At 44.0% G+C, this 19,258-nt stretch overlaps 1 protein-coding gene across 2 annotated transcripts in view; it reads left to right on the forward strand.

Moving 5' to 3' along the window:
- GCNT2 (glucosaminyl (N-acetyl) transferase 2 (I blood group)) overlaps window positions 1–19,258 on the forward strand; it is a 95,726-nt gene that overhangs the window by 58,917 nt on the left and 17,551 nt on the right. Inside the window, exon 1 of one of the 2 annotated variants that reach the window (XM_059179236.1) lies at window positions 80–1,261. The exons of the other annotated variant lie outside the window; for it this stretch is intronic. Within the exon in view, the coding sequence (XP_059035219.1) occupies window positions 337–1,261 (925 nt within the window). The 5' untranslated portion in view covers window positions 80–336. Of the gene's footprint in view, window positions 1–79; window positions 1,262–19,258 lie in introns of those variants that run through there. 2 annotated transcript variants of the gene reach the window in all.

Raw genomic sequence — 19,258 nt, forward strand, 5'->3', positions numbered from 1 at the left:
AAATGAGGAGGGCTTCCCAGAGGCGGGGCTGGGCTGGGCTGGGCGAGCGCGGGGCTCGGCTGAGCGCGGCGCAGAGCGCGGCTCCGGATTCAGCACCTCCGGGTCGGAAGAGCCGGGCGCGCTGCGGCAGCATCTCCTCCCGCCGGCGCCGCCGCGGAGGATGGACGCCGCGCTGGGGCAGACCGTGCATCAGGACTGAAGGACTCCAGCCCTCGGGAGAAGCCGGTCGGAAGACCGGGAAGAGCGGTCAGTCCAACCTCTCCCCATTCGCGGTTTCGGGGACTGGTCATTTCTCAGTCCCTGGAGAGCGCGTCCTTCCCCAGGGAAGTGAAAATAATGAACTTTTGGAGGTACTGCCTTTTTGCTTTCGCGGTCTTCAGTGCCCTTCTGTTTGTGATACTTTATAACAGCGAGTTACACCTGCCGGGGAGGTTCGGGTCGCTGAATGGCTCCCGTCACAAGTACTTGGGGATTCATGCCTGTGATTACGCCTTAGGAGATCAGGCTCCTTTTTTGTGGGGGAGGACCTTGCCCTCACCTTTGGGGAGCGTCCCGTGCAAGGACTACCTGACCCAGAATCACTACATCACCAGCCCCCTGTCGGAAGAGGAAGCTGCTTTCCCGTTGGCCTATGTCATGGTCATCCATAAGGACTTTGATACTTTCCAGAGGCTCTTCCGAGCTGTTTACATGCCCCAGAATGTCTACTGCGTTCACGTGGATGAAAAGGCCACCGTTGAATTCAAGAAGTCAGTAGAGCAGTTGCTGAGCTGCTTCCCAAATGCTTTCCTGGCCTCCAAGATGGAGCCGGTTGTCTATGGGGGGATCTCCAGACTCCAGGCTGACCTGAACTGCCTCAAAGACCTCGCGGCGTCCGAGGTGCCCTGGAAGTACGCCATCAACACGTGTGGGCAAGACTTCCCCCTGAAGACCAACAAGGAGATCGTTCAGTATCTGAAAAGCTTTAAAGGGAAAAACATCACCCCGGGGGTGCTGCCCCCCGATCACGCCATTGGACGGACTAAGTTCGTGCACCAGGAGCACATAGGCAAAGATGGCTCTTTTGTGAAAAATACTAATATTTTGAAAAGCTCACCTCCGCATCAGCTGACGATCTACTTTGGCACTGCCTATGTGGCCCTGACCAGAGAGTTTGTCAACTTTGTCTTCCACGACAAAAGGGCCATTGATCTTCTACACTGGTCGAAAGATACTTACAGCCCCGATGAACATTTCTGGGTGACACTTAATAGGATTCCAGGTATGTGCCGATGTGCATTCCAATTTTTTCGTATTCATAGACTGAGTTCACTAATAACCAACGCTTCTAGAGAACAGACTCACTGGAGATTATTTGGAAAAAAAAAAAAAAAAAACAAAAAAAAACCCCAGAACTTTAAAACGTAGAAAACTATTAGTCTGGTTGCTTTTTTTTTTTTTTTTTTTTTTTTTTTTTATTTATTTGACAGAGACAGCGAGAGAGGGAACACAAGCGGAAGTAGGAGAGGGAGAAGTAGGCTCCCCGCCAAGCCCGGAGCCCAATGAGGGGCTCGATGCCAGGACTCTGGGATTATAACCTGAGCTGAAGGCAGACGCTTAATGACTGAGCCACCCAGGTGCCTCAGTCTGGTTGTTTTTAGTGACCAGCTTAGTGCCCACTGTGTTGTCTTATAACTGTGTGCAGTATAGTGATCTAAGAAGCATGAGAAGCTGCCGGAGCTCTGGCAGAGCTGTCTTTGATCGTGTATCCTGTAGCTCAGTCGTGTGTGTGTGTGTGTGTGTGTGTGTGTGTGTGTTTTAAATTGAGACATAATTGACATATACTAGCTCAATCTCGTGAATGGATGCTTTTCATCGTCCTTGATAAGCACAGCTACAGCGTATTGAAATCGATTTTTAATAAGCATCCTTTCAGACCGTGTCACACTGTATCCCATTCATCCTCAAAGGCATCGCTCCAAGCCGCCCGGACTGTTTTTGGAATCTGTGAATCTTCTTTAGAAGTTGATAAATTAGCTCTTCAATTAAATGTCTCTAACTTAAGACCTGACCAAGTATCCAGGTGTCAACCGACTTGGTTCAACAAGAACCATCTGATCTTTTGTTGTCAAGGAGAATGGGTAAAATGAACACAGAGGGGATCAACAGTGGGAGTTGATCCAAAATTAATTCTCAATTTCAAAGTCACAGATTATTGGAAATTCCACTTTGCAGTCTCTTGATTTCGTAGACTGCGAAGTCTTTTCCATTGTTTATGATCACTTGGAAAGGGGTCTGAGGTCTGCCAGGCCACTGAAGGCAGAAAACAGCACCGGCTTTCCTCTTTGATTCGGGACTGAGTTTCTTCTCAAAATTCTGTTTTCTGTCTGTTGTCTGAGAACACCTGTGTGACCTGTAGCACCTGTTCCTGGTGATGTCCCAATAAACCAGTTTCCATTGTTGTGACAGCAGAGCTGTGGCTGTCAGCCCTGTGTGAACGAGACCCTAATGCCTGCCATATGTGAAAAAACTCCCTGCTTCTACATGGAGTCTTGGTATCCTGGACACATCTAAGAGCGGTTTGAAGCTAGCTTCATAGTTGAAAGTAGATTCGTAGCAGTGACTCTTTCCTCAGTGACCCGGCATTCCTTAGAGCCACACTGGAGTGGTGGCCACAAAAGTCTACTCAGGGCAGAAAGAGGACAGGCAAGGTGACTGGGGACAGAGACCTTTTCTATCCCGTGGGCTACGAAATTGTCAGATCACAAAGACTTTTAGGAGGGGAGTAAACACTTTATCTGAGTGTAGGGAGTATTCATTCTTACTGTTTACAAAGTTTAAACACACGGCAGTATGCTGTTGGTGGCATCTCTAATACTGTTTTGGTTGATGGAGTTTGCTCCAGATGTGTGTTCTACATCATTTTGTTAAACTATAAGAAATAATCACTGTTACCCTCATGCACAGAGGAAGAAAAAGAGGCTTAGAGAGATGGAAGTGACTTGCTCCTCAGCTTGTCCAAGCAAAGCCGGGGTCTAATCCTGGATCCGTATGACCTGAAGTTTGAGCTTGCACCAGAAAAGGAGGGAATAATCATTTCTCCTTTCCTGTATCTAAAGCAAATTCTCTAGGTGTCTGGGGTGAGGGGCGGAGGGTTCGGTCAATTAAGTGTCCAACTCTCGATTTCAGCCCAGGTCCTGATCTCAGAGCCCTGGGTCAGGTTCCAAGCTCAGTGTGGCGTCTTTCTGCCCCTCTCCCTCCCCGCCGCTTGTTCGCACGCACTCAGGTGTGCTCTCCTAGAGTAATAAATAAAATCTTTTAAAAAACAAATAAGCAAATTTCTTGCAGAATCTCAGAATGGGGGTAAGGTAAGGGGGGTGGGGAGCAGGGAAGAACAGTGTAAAGTAAGTTCTACTAGACCACTTTAAGCTGGAATAAGGTAAGCAGGAATATGGAGTGCTAGGGGTGTGTGTGTGTGTGTGTGTGTGTGTGTGTGTGTGAGCACAATGAACTTGCTGAGGCTTAGCAGGGCCACTGTGCTGGCTGGAGTCACAGGAAGTTGCTGAACGGATTGCCAACCCCACACACCCTTCTGTGCCAGCTTCCTCCGTCCCTATCTGGAATGGGCTTTGGTCTAGCTCTTCCCTCTGTGAGCCGGTGGAAATGGGAGGTGTTCTTACTAAAGGCCGGTGAGGGGAGGAAACAAACACGCTGAGACTTTGAACCTAATGACTGTGAAGTGTCTTTTGAGCCTAATGACCGTGAAGTGTCTTGAGGACTTTGTCTTTACAATGAGTAGAAGTTTTCTTTCCTTTTTTAAAAGATTTTTTTAAAAAAAGATTATATTTATTTATTTGACAGAGAGCTAGGGAGAGCAGAAACACAAGCAGGGGGAGTGGGAGAGAGAGAAGCAGGGAGCCCCAGGCTGAGCTCGGTCCCAGGACCTTGGCCAGATCCTGAGCTAAGCCAAAGGCAGACGCCCAACGGCTGAGCCGCCCAGGCACCCCAAGATTTTTTTTTTTTTTTAGTAATCTCTACACCCAAGGTGGGGCTCAAACTTACAACCCTGATATCAAGAGTCACATGCTCTACCGACTGAGCCAGCCAGTCGCCTCTCTTTCCTTTTACCTATAGTTTTGTTTTGTTTTTAAGATTTTTTATTTTTTATTTATTTGACAGAGATCACAAGTAGGCAGAAAGGCAGGCAGAGAGAGAGAGAGGAGGAAGCAGGCTCCCTGCCGAGCAGAGAGCCTGATGTGGAGCTCCATCCCAGGACCCTGGGATCATGAACTGAGCCAAAGGCAGAGGCTTTAACCCACTGAGCCACCAGGCACCCCACATATACTGTTTTTAAGCTTACCACAAAATAAACAGAAAAAAATGATCTTCATTTTAGGCACCCTGTCGTCTGTAAATGAGAAACAAAGGACTCCTGGCTCTGTTCCGTATTTACATAGGTCATATGCAGATATTTAGGAAGCTAATTTTTCATTTAAATGCTTAAGTTTTTCTTAATTTGGAAGCATTTCATAACCTGGACGCAAACAATTCGGTGGAACAAAAGTCTGCAGGGATCTTTGCTTCCCAGAACGCAGCAATGGCAGGTGCACGGAGCTCTCAGGTAGGTTAGTACAACACCTGCTGTTTCCTTGCTTGGAGCTTTCCCTTGGCTTTTCATTATCTTGAGATCAGGTTGAAGTTCTTACTGGGACGTGACCTCCATGACCTGACTCCTCCCCCTTCCGCATCCCTAACCTATCTCTCTATTTTGATTTTTTTTTACTTGATGCCTCAGACTTGATGTTTCAGCAACTGCTTGACCCTCTACGCTTTGGCAATTTTCACTTAATCTGGGGGAAGTGAGGGGCTTTCTGCGATGTCCTCTCTTGGATATCCCTCTGACCATCTCTGTCTAAATCCAGTTCATCTTCTCTAATCAACCTGGGATGGCACCTCTTGAAGCCATCTCCAGTCACTCACCTCCCAGATGGGTGGTACTTAAGCTCTGGGTTCTCCTCTCCCGGAGGCCCCTCCTGCAAGCATTGGATTATCATTTCCCGCTAAACGCACATCTCCTCTGCCCTACCCCCTCAGTGTTTGGGTTCCTGAAGGGTACGGAATTGGATGATTGTCTTCGAAATAGGACCACCATCCGTGTCTTCCCCATCACTAACTACCCCACCACCTCCGTCGGTGCCTGACTCGAGGGTTTGTAGCTTGTGGGGCAGATTGTGGGAGGGGCTAGATAGTTACCCGAAGCTTCAAAGGACACAACTGTTGTCTCCGGGTGGGGTGGGGCGAGGTGAATTTTCGATAGGAGGGATTAGAGAAACAGGAAGTAAAGATACTGCTTGGAGGTATCATTCCACCACAAGTCCTGTGAATGGTATCAGTAAGGGGAAAGATAACAGTATCAGAAAGACCTTGTAGAATTGACAAGCCCCAGAGTTCCGGCTGGAAAGTTAGTAGGGCAGAGTTCCTCAAAAAAAAAAAAAAAAAGGAACAAAAAGCAAAACCCTGGTTTCCAGGTAGTCACCCTGGGCCGTTCATGCAGTCTCATCTGGTTCCAAGAGAGAGCACTGCTGCCCATCCAGTCCTGCTGGTAGGACCTCTTCCTGGCCTACTCTGCTGTCTTTAATTTGATCTAGGCTGCTGCTCAGCAATGGGATTAGGAGGGGAAAAAAAAGAAAGAAAGAAAGAAAAAAAAAACACCTGAGTATAAGGAAATGAAAGGTTAGGAAAGACAACAATAGAAAGAAACTTGAAACATTTCTCCAGGTGTAGCTCCCGGCAAATGTAAACAGTGAGCCATTGAGGAGGTATGTGTTCTCTAGGAAAGGTTACCGGGCCCTTAAATCTGGGCAGAGCTGGATCGGTCCCAGTCCTTTTCAAAGTATGCATTGTGTGCTCTGTACATCAGCCTAATTTAGAAGTTAGTTTCTAGAACCACAAAGGATGCATTCAGTCATGCTGATTGTACCAGTGACCGGGAATTAGAAACATTGATGGCCTGGTGTAAGTAGTCCTGTCTTCATGAATGTCATAGAATAGTCAGGTCTACCAGAAAGCTGAGTGTGTGTGTGTGTGTGTGTGTGTGTGTGTGTGTGTGGCCAGAGGACAACCCACCGAAACTTCCATGGGTTTATCCATTTAACAGAACTTTAAAATGATATCACTTTGGGGGCACCTGGGTAGCTAAGCATCCAGCTCTTGGTTTTGGCTCAGGTCATGATCTTAGGGTCATGAGATTGAGCCCCATGTCAGGCTGGGCATAGAGTCTGCTTACGATTCTCTCCCTCTCCTTCTCTGCACCCCACTCCTCCCCACCATGAATGCGCGCTCTTTCTTTCTCTCTCAAAATAATTAAATAAAGGGGCGCCTGGGTGCCTCACTGGGTTAAGCCTCTGCCTTCAGCTCAGGTCATGATCTCAGGGTCCTGGGATCGTGCCCCACACCAGGCTCTCTGCTCAGCAGGGAGCCTGCTTCCTCCTCTCTCTCTGCCTCCCTCTCTGCCTACTTGTGATCTCTGTCAAATAAATAAATAAAATCTTTTTAAAAATTAAATAAAAAATAAAATGATACCACTTTTGTATAGCCAGATAATACAAAATACACATAATGAGTTTGGACGTGATTTTTAAAATATTATATCAGTGGTTTGGGCCTTTGGACCTATTTTTCTTCCATTACAAAAGGGCTTGAGGCTCTTCTCAGGCCAGGAATTTGGGGAAGATTTATAGTTTACAATTCATCATAGCTCTCAAGTACCCCGACTGATGAGTTTATATCATAAAATGGTGAGTTCCTGGTAGAGAAACCTTAGGCAGGTTGCCTACTATTTGCATAATTAAGATCTGCTGAAGCCGTAGGCAGTTTGAGGGCTCATTTATGTTGCTGGAAGCCATTGGTTGTGCTGTAATGTTTGGAACATCTTTACTGGAGAATCTGTGCCCAAACATTCTTTGCCCCCACCCCTGTGAAGGAGATGGTCCGGAAACACTGCTGTTAATTAACTTTTAATTCCTAATCTCTAGAACAACATTATGCAAGACAGAAGATATTGGATTAAAGTATATATGAAGATGTAATTAAATATAAATACCATTATGATTGGTAAATATTCACTGAGCTTAACATGGCTTGAATTCTGGCGGAAAGGATTAATGTAGCTATGATTTCAGAACTGGCAAGACCATTTGTCCAACATTCTTTCAACCTGCCATCACTGTCTACCGACTGCATAAGACAAGTATTTTCTAGAAGCCATAGTTGCCTTTTTTAAAGCAAAAACATAATAGTGCATTTCAATGACTCTTTAAGCAACACCATAAATTATTTTGCATGTCAAAGCCCTAGTAGATGTATAATTGATGTCAAAATTGTCTCTGTAACATGAGTATCTCTACACCAGCTCTCTGAACCATTACAACAGCATCTCCTTCCATCTGCCTTTGAGTGAGTCCACATGATACTTAACGAAAAGGACTTGCGAGTCAGACCAAAAAAGTTGAAGTCCTGACTCCCATTATTTGCTAATTATGTGATATTGGCCTTAGTGTGTGCTGACCCTCAGTTTACCCATCTGCAATGGTGGGAATAATAAATAACACTTAGTTCCCACAGAAGCTAAAAGTATTAAGGAAGATCATGTGTATAGTGCAATGCTGTTCTCGGACAGAGTCCCAAAATCTGCTGGAAGGCCTGGTGAAGCAGAATACTGCCCCCACCCCCGCCCCGAGTTTCTGATGGAGCAGGTCTGGAGCAAGCCCTAGAATCTGTATTTATAACAAGTTCCCAGGGGATCCTGATGCTTCTTGTCTAGGAAGCACACTTTTGAGTACCGCTGCTCTAGACCCTCTTTTATGGAGACTGGCCCATTTATAGATCTGTAGCAAATGTTGGTTGTGTTGATTTCCTCCAGACACTCTCCTTGACTGAGGAAAAAAGACAGCCACCAGGACAAAGGGAAGTAAGAGTGTATAAGGAAAAACTGGACGGTGTTGATTACATGTAGAGGATGTTTTAGAGGTGGTGTACAAAGAGCTAATGGGAAAGTGCTGTTGAGCAAATACCTCCAGGGCTCAGGAATGAGACAAACCTGCTGATGAATTTTAGCTTTGTCCCTTTTAGCTTGGTGATCGTAGGTAACTCTGACCTCAGACTCCTCATCTGTACCATCCGGATTAACACAGCTACTTAATAAGTTGTTCTGAGGAGGGCACCTGGCTGGCCAGGTTGGTCGAGTATGGGACTCCTGATCTCAGGGTCATGGTTCAAGCCCCATGCTGGGTGTAGAGATTACTTAAAGCTTACCCAAATTTTTTAAAAAAAATCAAGTTCTGAGAATTAAAGGAAAACGTTGAGTGTAAAGTGACAGGATAAGTGTTCATCTACTTAGTAATACGAATATACATAAAGAAAACCTTAATGTGACCTCGAATTCTTAAACTAAGGAGATCCTCAAGGTGTTAAATAAAATTAATTTAAGTATCTTTTTACAAAAGAATATCTACTCTATGACTCCACCACCATGTACAACTGGATATAGATATATACCCAAAGAGAACCAGGAGGAGGGGTACCTGGGTGGCTCAGTGGTTAAGCGTCTGCCTTTGGCTCAGGTCATGATCCCAAGGGTCCTGGGATTGAGCCCCACATGGGGCTGCCTGCTGGGTGGGAAGCCTCCTTTTCCTTCTTCCACTCCCTCTGCTTGTGTTCCCTCTCTCAGCTGTGTCTCTGTCAAATAAATAAAATCTTAAAAAGAAAGAAAGAAAACCGGGAGGAAGTATAGGAAAATGTAAGCAGGTGCACATGTTGGGATGGGCACTTTGTCATTTTAATTTCCCTTAATGTGAATTTTTGAAACCACTAAAATAGCTCCCATTGTCCTTGTTATGGCCCAATAATGGGTCTGTGGATTAAAGGAGCGAGACTGATACAAAAGCGAAGGTTCAAGCAAAAGCTTATTTCGCTCCTAGCATCAAGAATCTAACCGAACGTTTGAGGACGCACCTCTTACAAGAGAGGGCGACCCTTCTCGGTTTCACAGACTAGCTTTTAAAGGCAAATGCCTTGCGGTGGGGCCTGGCCACGCACAGGTGACCAGTGAGATTGTAACACACAGAGGAAACTCCACAGTGATGCTAGGTGACCAACTGAGTTACAATTTACCCTAGTAGACATTTGAACCAGCTTATCACCTTGGTTGGGATTGGGGCCCAAAAGGCTCCCAAAGGGCGGGGCCCATACTCCTTGGTAACCAGGGAGAAAGTATGCACCACCCCCATTGATCTCTCCACCTGGCCTCACCCACCCTTGTATCTGGGCTTTGTTACCTGGAGCTGGTTTCCAGGACTTGTTTTAAGTGAATCCCCTGAGGGAGGGGGAGCCAGGATAGTTTAACTTGAATGAAAGCCTCTTGCTAAGTAGGTCCTTACAGTCCTCATATGAATATTGCTAAGTGTGTATTATCCTTAAGAAGAGTTTCCTTAAAAATCCAAAGGATGTCAATAGTGTCTTCAGGACTTTATTTTTGTGGTCACTTCAGGTGAAAGGAACAGGAATTGGGATTCATAGATTGTTTTCTGAAATCCCACCATGTACCAGAAGGGACTTCGGTGGTATTTGTTTAGAACATAATATAATTTCTCACAAAGGGAAATTAGCACAGCCAGGACCCAAAAGAAGCGAGAGCTTTTTCACAAGCATTCTATACAGGTTTTTGCTGGCGTAGCCACATCCTTCCCATTTTGGGTGTTCAACTTCCTCAAAGTTAAAACAAACGCAGCCCCTCCTAGATACTTAACACAGGATAATTTATAAACCCTAATGCAAAATTCACCGGCAGGCAGCATCATAACCCTCTTGTGCCCACCAGCCAGTTTCTGCAGCTACCAACATACTACACACACTCAAAGCCAGAAAGCAAAATTTACGAAAAATCATTGAATAGATACAATTCTCAGACATGAGTTGCTTCCTCTTATCAAAGGAAATCTAAAATTCCAATAGTCCAGGCTGGGGCTTTCTGTGTATTCCATGATAATGATTTGCTGAAAAGTGAAAATCTTTTTATCCAACCTAAACTTTCAGGATATATTACATCAACCAGACTATGTTTCCCCCCACCCACCCTTTTTTTCCCCAGTGGACAAAGCCGAGTCTACAAACTCTTTAGGCCTTAGAAAGCAAGAGTCAGAATAATGCTTGTTAAGATTTCCCTTCTCTTGGCCTTCCTCTTCATGCTGGGAAAATGGGAAGAGTATGTTACTAGGAGTGGTAAAACCGATTTAGTGAGGTAGACCCTTAACACCTGCAATGTTTTAGAGATAACTTTTGTTCATCTCTTGTTGCTACCAAATATCCACTTCCTCGATTTAGTGGGGGGGGGGGGGGGGGGGGCGCCCGCTGTGTGTTTGTGGAATTGACACAAAGATACTTCGCTATCAGCTACATGTAAATGTGTTTACCATGACCACTGGTTCTCCCAGGGCCGCCTCTGGTGGCTTCAGTCGACTTAATTTTTCACATGTGTGATTTCATCTGAGATTCCCCGGGTTTCAAGCTTCTGAGCTTGGCGTGAAGCGCCTGTCATCTTGCAGGACTGTGCGGAGGGACCAGTTTCGACATTGGCACCCCAGCCTCCCCAGTTAGCAGCTGGTCTGACCCTGGGGGAGTTTACTTTTACCGACCGGGGCCTCAGTTCGTCTTTGGTTTTGGGACATTAGAGAAAGTGTGGAAGGTATTTGGGAATTTATTAAAAAGTGAGATTTGTGTATTGGGCGGTTCTGGTTCAGTTTCACTTCCTAATTACCAAATAGGTAGAGTAATGCATTTCACAGCAGTGGCCCTGACTGGCTAGTATTTCTTTTCCAAGATGTTTGTGAAAGAGCCAGAAGAATCTTGGGATGCCTTTGTGGATGACTGTTTTGGATGACCCCAGAGGACACCCCAGAATTAGAACAGCAGGGACGCCTGGCTGGATCAGTTGATTGAGTACCTCACTCTTGATTTTGGCTCAGGTCATCATCTTGGGGGCGTGGGATCGAGCCCTAGGTCAGGCTCCCAGCGCGGTGGGGAGTCAGCTTGAGATTCTCTCTCTCCCTCTCCCTCGGCCCCTTGCTCTCTCTCACCTTTGCTCTCTAAAAAAAATAAGTAAATCTTAAAAAAAAAAAAATTAGAGCACGTTTTTGGACTTGAGTCTTTTGTTGTTTTTTTTTTTTTTTTAGATTTTATTTATTTATTTGACAGAGAGAAAGAGAGAGAGAGAGAATGATATCACAAGCAGGCAGAGAGATAGGCAGTTCAGCCTGTCTGAGAGACAAGGGGAAGCAGGCTCCCTACTGAGCAGGGAGCTGGATGCAAGTGAGCCAAAGGCAGAGGCTTAACCCACTGACCCACCCCGGTGCCCCTTGGACTTGGAGTTTTTTAAACACTACACGCTGCACATCTAATACTAAATAAATGGACCGTAAGTGCTACGAGCATGATGTGAATGTTTTATTTTCCTTTTTATAAGTTCTTCAAACTCTAGCCACTGGACCATATAAGAAGGGCCAATGACCTAGATATACGCACTGCAAAATTATCTTCTAACCTCTACTCTAGCCTCTGTCTTTGATTAGCTGTATGACCCTAGGTAAGTCACATAACTTCTTTGGGCCTTGGGTTCCTCCTCAGTAAAAGGAAAGAATTGGGCTGGGTGAGCTCAAAAAAGTTCTCCTGCATTATTTTGCTTTAGCTCTGGCGCATGCAGTGGGCAGAAACTTTACTCATTCATTTACAAATCTGCTGGCTGACCTTGTGCAGTTAACTTGTCCTGTGTGGGCTTCTGTTGACTCATCTGTAAAATGGAGACAATACTAGCAACTTATAAGATGATCAAGAGGGTCCTCCCGGCTCAGCCTTTGTTGATTCTGGGACCATTTCTGTTCTGCCCCCTTTCCCAGTATAGAATTACTGGAACAGCGACCTCTGGGCAATGAATTTCTCTTCTCTCCTTGTTACGGTCACTATGTCTGTGTTTAGATGCCAACCGCTACTCCTGCCATGACTTCTTAAAATTCGGGCCAGTCATCGTAGGCAGTGGATGGAAGTGATTTTTGTGCTGTAAAATTTCTAACCAAATGAGGATGTTAGTTGCTGAGTACTAACACGTTATCTCCATTTGCCTGGCTGTCTTAATATAGCACATTTCTCCTTGTTCGGGAGCGTATTTTCTGGGCACGCCCATAAATACTGAGCTCGAGGGAGGCCAGTGTAATACGTCACCGTGGGGGAGGGAAAGAGGCCTTCTGGAGCCAGACTCCTTGGCTTCAAATGCAGTTTTTCAGATTCCTAGTGTTTACAATTTGAGGCAAATGATGTAATCACTCTGAATCTTGGTTTCAGTACTTGTAGAGCGGGGACGATAATAGTACCAACCCTTGTAAGTGAATTACATGTAGCAAGTCATTTTCAAATGCCAAAAGTGGTGTCTGGTGCCTGGTAAGTAGTAATAACTATTAGCTTATTAGTAATAACTATTAGCTTTTTGTTTTTGTTGTTTTATTCCACCCAATTGTCCTCACTAAGAGACAACAGGTACTGAAAAAACACAATTTTTCCATGACGCGAAGGCTTCTGAGATTACCACAAAGGATCTGGAAGATGTTCTAGAACTCCGACAAAATCAGTTTGAGTTTCTCCCTCCCCCCAGCTTCCAGTACTACTCACCTGTGTGGGAACATGAGAGGAACAGAGTAACTGATCGTAAAGCACTGGTTAGTGAGAGTATTTATCGCATGGGCATCATTTGTGGGTGCGCAAGCTCATGCTTAGGTATGAGGAAACACAGATGACCAACAGCAGTCCTACCTCAGTGTTGACATCTTGACTCTTGAGGATACCTGCAGTTTCCAGATCATCTGAATCTCCTCTCTCTGCCCCAGCTGGGAAAAAAAAAAAATGCGGTATTGTTTCCAGCAGAATGAGGAGGCATCAGGCATCCTCACCAGGATGAAACAGGGTGCCTCAGGAAGGGGCATCTGGTCCATCTCCCTGTCCGCTTCCATCCACTGTGTCCCAAGAAGGACATGGGGAGTGAGGAGTGTGTCAGATGAGACAGACATGGCCTCATTTACCCTCAGAGTCCTCCAGTGGGCCACATGGAATTGAGAACTGTGGTAGAAGTTTGGGGTGCCTGGGTGGCTCAGTGGGTTAAAGCCTCTGCCTTTGGCTTGGGTCATGTTCCCAGGGTCCTGGGATCGAGCCCCGCATGGGCTCTCTGCTCAGCGGGGAGCCTGCTTCCCCCCCTCTCTCTGCCTGCTTATCTGCCTACTTGTGACTTCTGTCTGTCAAATAAATAAAATCTTAAACAATCTGAGGGTTTTGAAGGGTCAGGGGGTGGGAGGTTGGGGTACCAGGTGGTGGGTATTATAGAGGGCACGGATTGCATGGAACACTGGGTGTGGTGAAAAAATAATACTGTTATGCTGAAAATAAATAAAAAATAAAAAAAAATTTTTTAAATAAAAGAAAAATAAAAAGAATTGTGTGAGAAGGAGTGGGGGCCCCCTTCCCTCAAAGGGGAAGGGGGGCCCAAATCATGTCTTTTTCTAGCTTGTGATTGGGAACATCCCTTCCATTCTTCAAACTTCCAACTGAGGAATGGTACGGCCAATCTCACAGCAGTGATGGGAAAGGAGGCACGTGTCGTGAGAAGTGAATCATGTGGTCACTCTTAACTGTACCGTGACTTTGTAACTGGTAACTTAACTCCAGCCAGAACTCTGAAGCCCGTAATGCCACTGATGCACAGAAGGTGCTCCCTGAATGTGGATTTGGGGGTAAATTCTGTTTTTGTTTTAAGTGGACCATACTAGAAACAGTGAAAACTTGGAACGGGCTACTTCAAGAACAAAATGACTGTGAAGCGGAACGGGTAATTTCCTTCTGGAGCTGGCAATATGTTCCCTTCACTTAAGTTTAGAGAAACCAAGCCCAGGAAGGAGAATTGATTGTCTGCGACATGAAGATGGGATTTCTTTCTTGCTCTTCTTTCTTTCTTTTATTTTTTTTTTTTTAAGATTTTATTTATTTGTTTGAGAGAGAGAGCACAAAGGGAGAGGGAGAGGGAGAAGCAGACTCTCTACTGAGCAGAGAGCCCAATGTAGGGCTCCATCCCAGGACCCTGAGATCATGACCTGAGCTGAAGGCAGACATTTAACTAACTGAGCCACCCAGGCGCCCCAAAGATGGGACTTCTAAGTCATAATACAGTAGTCTGTATATTTAGTACTTCTCACCATTTCTTTCTGAAATACTCTAGATTTTGGAGCAAAAGAGCAGTAACATTTTGTTATGTATGTTATCTAATACTGAAAGTTTAGTCTTAATGATGCGACTCTATAAATGTGTTCCAAATTTATCAAAAAAGGTAATGAATAGTATTTGTCAAATGAAAATCTCTATTGGTCTACTACAAAAGGGAACTTTTCCATGTATCCATTTACCATGAAGGAGACCCGTTCTGTTACACAATACTGTTGAATTTGAAGAAGCTTCCTTTTTTATTTTTAAATTTATTTAAATTTATTTTTAAATTTATTTTAAATTTTAGGCACCTTTTGGTGTCCAGTCCCATGTGTTCTGATAGTTACATCACGTCATGGGTCCATTACCACATTGGCAGAGTCTGACCTGTTCTCTGCCCTGTGGTTTTGCCTCTTCCAGAATGTCATAAAAATGAAATCCTAGAATATGCCACCTGTAGGGTCTGGAAAAGAAGCTTCTTATTCAGCCTTTTAAAAAATCTTAATAAATTTTGTGTGTTCCAGGGTGAATAGTTTGGAGTGCAAACTGCGACAATGGTGAATGGTTTCTTACAGACGTTATGGCCTCATAACAGCTGTTGATAACTGGTTCCATTTGGCAGACTTTCCCCATATTATTTATTTATTGTTTGCCATGAATAATAGAATCAGCTGGATCTCTTATTATTAAAAAAAAGCATGATCATTTTTTAGTAATATTATTCCCTGGGGTAAATAAACTAAAAGTAAATTCGGTATGTAGTTATATCATTACTAAGCTTCCATTTGGTAAGGTTCTGTTAGCTTTGACTTGACAGTATCTGTGATTCAGAATACCGACAGTCCCCGACTTAGGATGGTTCTGGTTCTACTTACTCTTTTTCAGCGTTAGGGTGGCGTGAATGTTAATTCTCATCAGGTAGAAACTGCACTTTGAATTTTGAATTTTAATCTTTTCCCGGGCTGGTGCTACTCTGTCCCCTCTCGTGGGCATCAGCGGCAAGCTGCAGCTCTGGGTCAGTCCCCATCTGATGGCAAGGGTCCGCAGCTGATGGACCGACAAATTCTGTATACAGACAACGGTTCTGGTTTTCACTTTCAGTAGTGTTCAATCAATTACGGGAGATAGTCAACACTGTGTTATCAGATAGGTTTTGTGGTAGATGGTATTGCCCAGCCAGAGGCAAAAGGGGTGTTCTGAGCATATTTAAGGTGGGCTAGACTTAAGCATTGATGTGCAGTAGTTCAGGTGTCTTAAATGTATTTTCAGTTTGATATTTTCAGTTTACAATGAATTTATTGGGACTTAACCCCATTGTAAGTCAAGGAAGATCTGTAAATCATAGGAACATCACGGGCTTCATTGGAAGAATAAGAGTAACAAAACTGTATTTCACTTTTCTTCCAGTAACATGTGACAGATTCACAAAACTTCCATTGTGAGTCTTTTTAGTCAGTCATAGGAAAGCATCATTAATGAGCACCTCACAACATCCCGGTATTATCTCTTATTAAAAGAACTCATCTGGGGGGCACCTAGCCAGTTCAGTCTGTAGACAGCGTGACTCTTAACCTCAGGGTTGGACGTTCAAGCCCCACATTGGGCGTGGAGCCTACTTAAAAAACAAACAAACCAAAACTCATACAGAAGAGGATTTGTCTAGATTTTTGGGTGCCTTGAGAGTTTATCCTTTACTACAAATGAAATGCATTAGTCATTGGTCTTGTATTTAGTCCATAATTCAGAGTTTCTAACATACTGAAATAACTATCATACAAATTAGAACACCAGTGTCAAGTACTTCAGAGTGAGGGCCTCGAAACCCAAGAGCTGGAGACTCAGAACTAGCCCCGTGATCCCAAGGATGACCCAGGGCAGGGGCAGAGGGACCAGGGCAAAAAACCGATGGGCACAACGTTTCTTTGAAGTCTCAAGTTTTATTTTACAAATTTATAAAAAATATCACATTCTTACACATCTGTAACTTTATTAACTGTACACTGAAAATACTCCCTAAACGTAAGCATAAATCTTAGACTCGATCACTGAATTTTCAACTGATCTTACTTGACCTGCACAAGAAAATAGTTACTGCTAATACTCCAGGAAACCACTCTAGTTGCTTCCAAGAGTGACAAGCATTCCCAATCCCCCAAATTATTTATGTGTGTCTTTGTGTTGCTGTGTGACTTGTAATTGTAGCCCAGTGCTTTTCATCCAAATGTTTAGGTTCAAGAGATGTTTCCAGAAGAAATGCTAGGCCTACCCCGTGGCTTTGTGTATTTCTTTAAAAACTGCTACAAACTCCACAGGGTTAAGGGTTGGGGGGTGCGTAGATAGAGGATGATGGGTGAGGGATGCCCACATACCAGGGGCACATCCCAAGACTCTTTCTCCCGTGTTTCTTCTCTTTTGAAAGTTTGGATGTTTCTCATATTTGTAGAAGAAAATTGTAAACAGAAGAACTCCTTCTCTCCGATTCTATATCAAAGATTGCTTGCTATATATAAGTACTTAGTTCCCAGAATTAGCAACCTTTTACATACCCCAGTACATGTAGCAACCAATGGAACTTACCACTGACCTTTAACTCTTCGGACCTGTCTTGAATTGAAAATAGGATTAAAATTAGACAAAAGTCCTAAGTCCTCTAAGTTTTTTGTCTGGCTGCTTTTCCATGGAATTGGAGGGAATGTTTTAACCTTGCAGATGAGTTCTTGATTTACTTCCAACTGGGTGTAGCCTCGTGCCTTGTTTTGATGATGAAGAAGGCACTGTGTACTGGGCAAGATGAAAATTTGTCTAATGGATTTGGTAAGAACCTTCTCCCAGACAACCAACGAGGTAGCACAGGGCATGCAGTGTTCTGTTTGCTCCAACAGGGAATGATCCTGACATGAAATCCTTTACCGTGTAATGGAATGAGAAGGGGAATCAGTCTGGTACATGCTTTTATTTGAAACAGTCATGTAAAATCTAGGAAATGCCCTGTTGAAAGGCAAATACTCCATTGAAGCTGGAAACAAACACATCAAAACAAATAGATCACAGGAAATTAGAGTATGTCATGTTCACATGCTGCAAATAACAACAGAATCTCCCATTTCTAGAATCTGTAAAAACTTAAGTCCTAAGGAAACTGTTTTTGAATTGATACACTTATGAACGTTGGTAAACTTGAAAGTAAGGAATGCCCAGACACATTTAGAGAACACAACCCATCTCTCTCTCTCTCTCTGTTTTTGGAGAGAGAACAAGCATACGCATGAGCAGGGGAGGAGGGGGTTGCAGAGAGAGAGAGAATCTTAAGCAAGCTCCACACTCAGCAGCACAGAGCCCGTCACAGGGCTTGACCTCATGACCTTGAGATCATAGCCTGAGCTGAAAGAGAGTCGGACACTTAACGAACTGAGCCACTAGGTGCCCCAACAACCCATACATCTCAACGGTAAGAGCCACCTGTGAGAGGTTATTTGCAATCTATATCCAGTATAGGTTAGTCACCTAGTTAATAGCTATGTGGAAGTCTTAAGGGGCCATGGAAGTATTTATTTGTATAAGAAGATGCTTTATGAAATAATGTGTTTTTTTCCTAATTTTTATGGTATAGTTAACATTTGTGCTATCTTAACTTCAGGTGTCCAGTATAGTAACTCAACACTTCTGTATATCAGCCTATCATGACAGGTGCCCGTCTCAGTCCCCATCATCTCTTTCACCCACCCACCCCCCACGTCCCCTCTGGTAACCATTAGTTTGTTCTCTATAGTTAAGATGTCTGTTTCTTGGTTTCTCTCTCTCTCTTTTTTTGGCCATTTTTTTGGTTTCTTAAATTCCACATATGAGTGAAATAATACGGTATTTGTCTTTCTCTGATTGACATATTTCTCTTAGCATAATACCCTCTAGCTCCATCCACATTGTTGCCAATGACAGGATTTTATTCTTTTTTATGGCTGAGTAATATTCCATTGTAGATGTATGCCATATCTTCTTTATCCATCTTCTATTGATGGGTACTTGGGGTGCTTCTGTAATTTGGCTATCATGAATAATGCTGCTAGAAACATCAGGGTGCATAAATTAGCATTTTGATGCGTTTGGGGTAAATACCCAGTAACACAATTACTGGATTGTAGAGTAGTTCTATTTTTTTTTAATTTTTGAGGAACCTCCATACTGTTCTCCACAGTAGCTACACCAGTTTGCATTCAGCTTTCGTTTTTGTTCTTTGTACTACTATGCATTATTTGAATCCATTCCGATAACCAGAGTTCAATTTTTCACAAATTATAGACTGATATATTAGGAAGAGAAAAAGGAAAGAGTCACAAGGCAAATGGGCCACCTTGCTTGACAATGCTTAATTTTGAGGAGTTGGAAAATAAACAACTGGTCTCTCTGTACTTTTCCTGTGCTTTTAAAGTCTCTAAAACTGAAAATTGCTTTATTTGGTGAAAAAATAAAATCTCTCCTTAGGAGGCACAGGGCCTGTTGTCTGAGAAGTTAAAAAGTATTATCCCTGGGAAGGGATGTTTCATAGAATATTCTGTAAGAACAGGTGTTCTCAACCCTGATTATGCAATAATATAATATACGCGCATTTTGAAAAACAGCAGTATCTGGGCCTCACTGCTGAGTAGTGAAAATGGAAAACCAATTCAAGAATTCCCCAAAGGGTGGCAGGACAGCCCGGTGTGTGTGGGCAGTGATGTATGGAGGAAGGGTCTGGAAACCAAGTACTACACGCTACACGTTGATCCAGGCCAGGTAGACAAGATAAATGAGTGAAGTATGTAGGGGTCATAGGAGCTGGACAGTTCCTGGCTTCTTAAAGTCCAATAAGTTGTTGTCAAGGGACGCTGGCAGTCCTAACCTCCATGGGGAATCTCTGGTTCCTTTTCAGTGTTCAGCCCCCACTTCTCTGAGGGTTGAAACAAATAGGCCTGTGATCAGATGTGGCTTATGAGCTGCCCGTCTGCTGTTC

This window comes from Mustela lutreola, chromosome 6 (genome assembly GCF_030435805.1).
Source record: "Mustela lutreola isolate mMusLut2 chromosome 6, mMusLut2.pri, whole genome shotgun sequence".
Taxonomy (NCBI): domain Eukaryota; kingdom Metazoa; phylum Chordata; class Mammalia; order Carnivora; family Mustelidae; genus Mustela; species Mustela lutreola.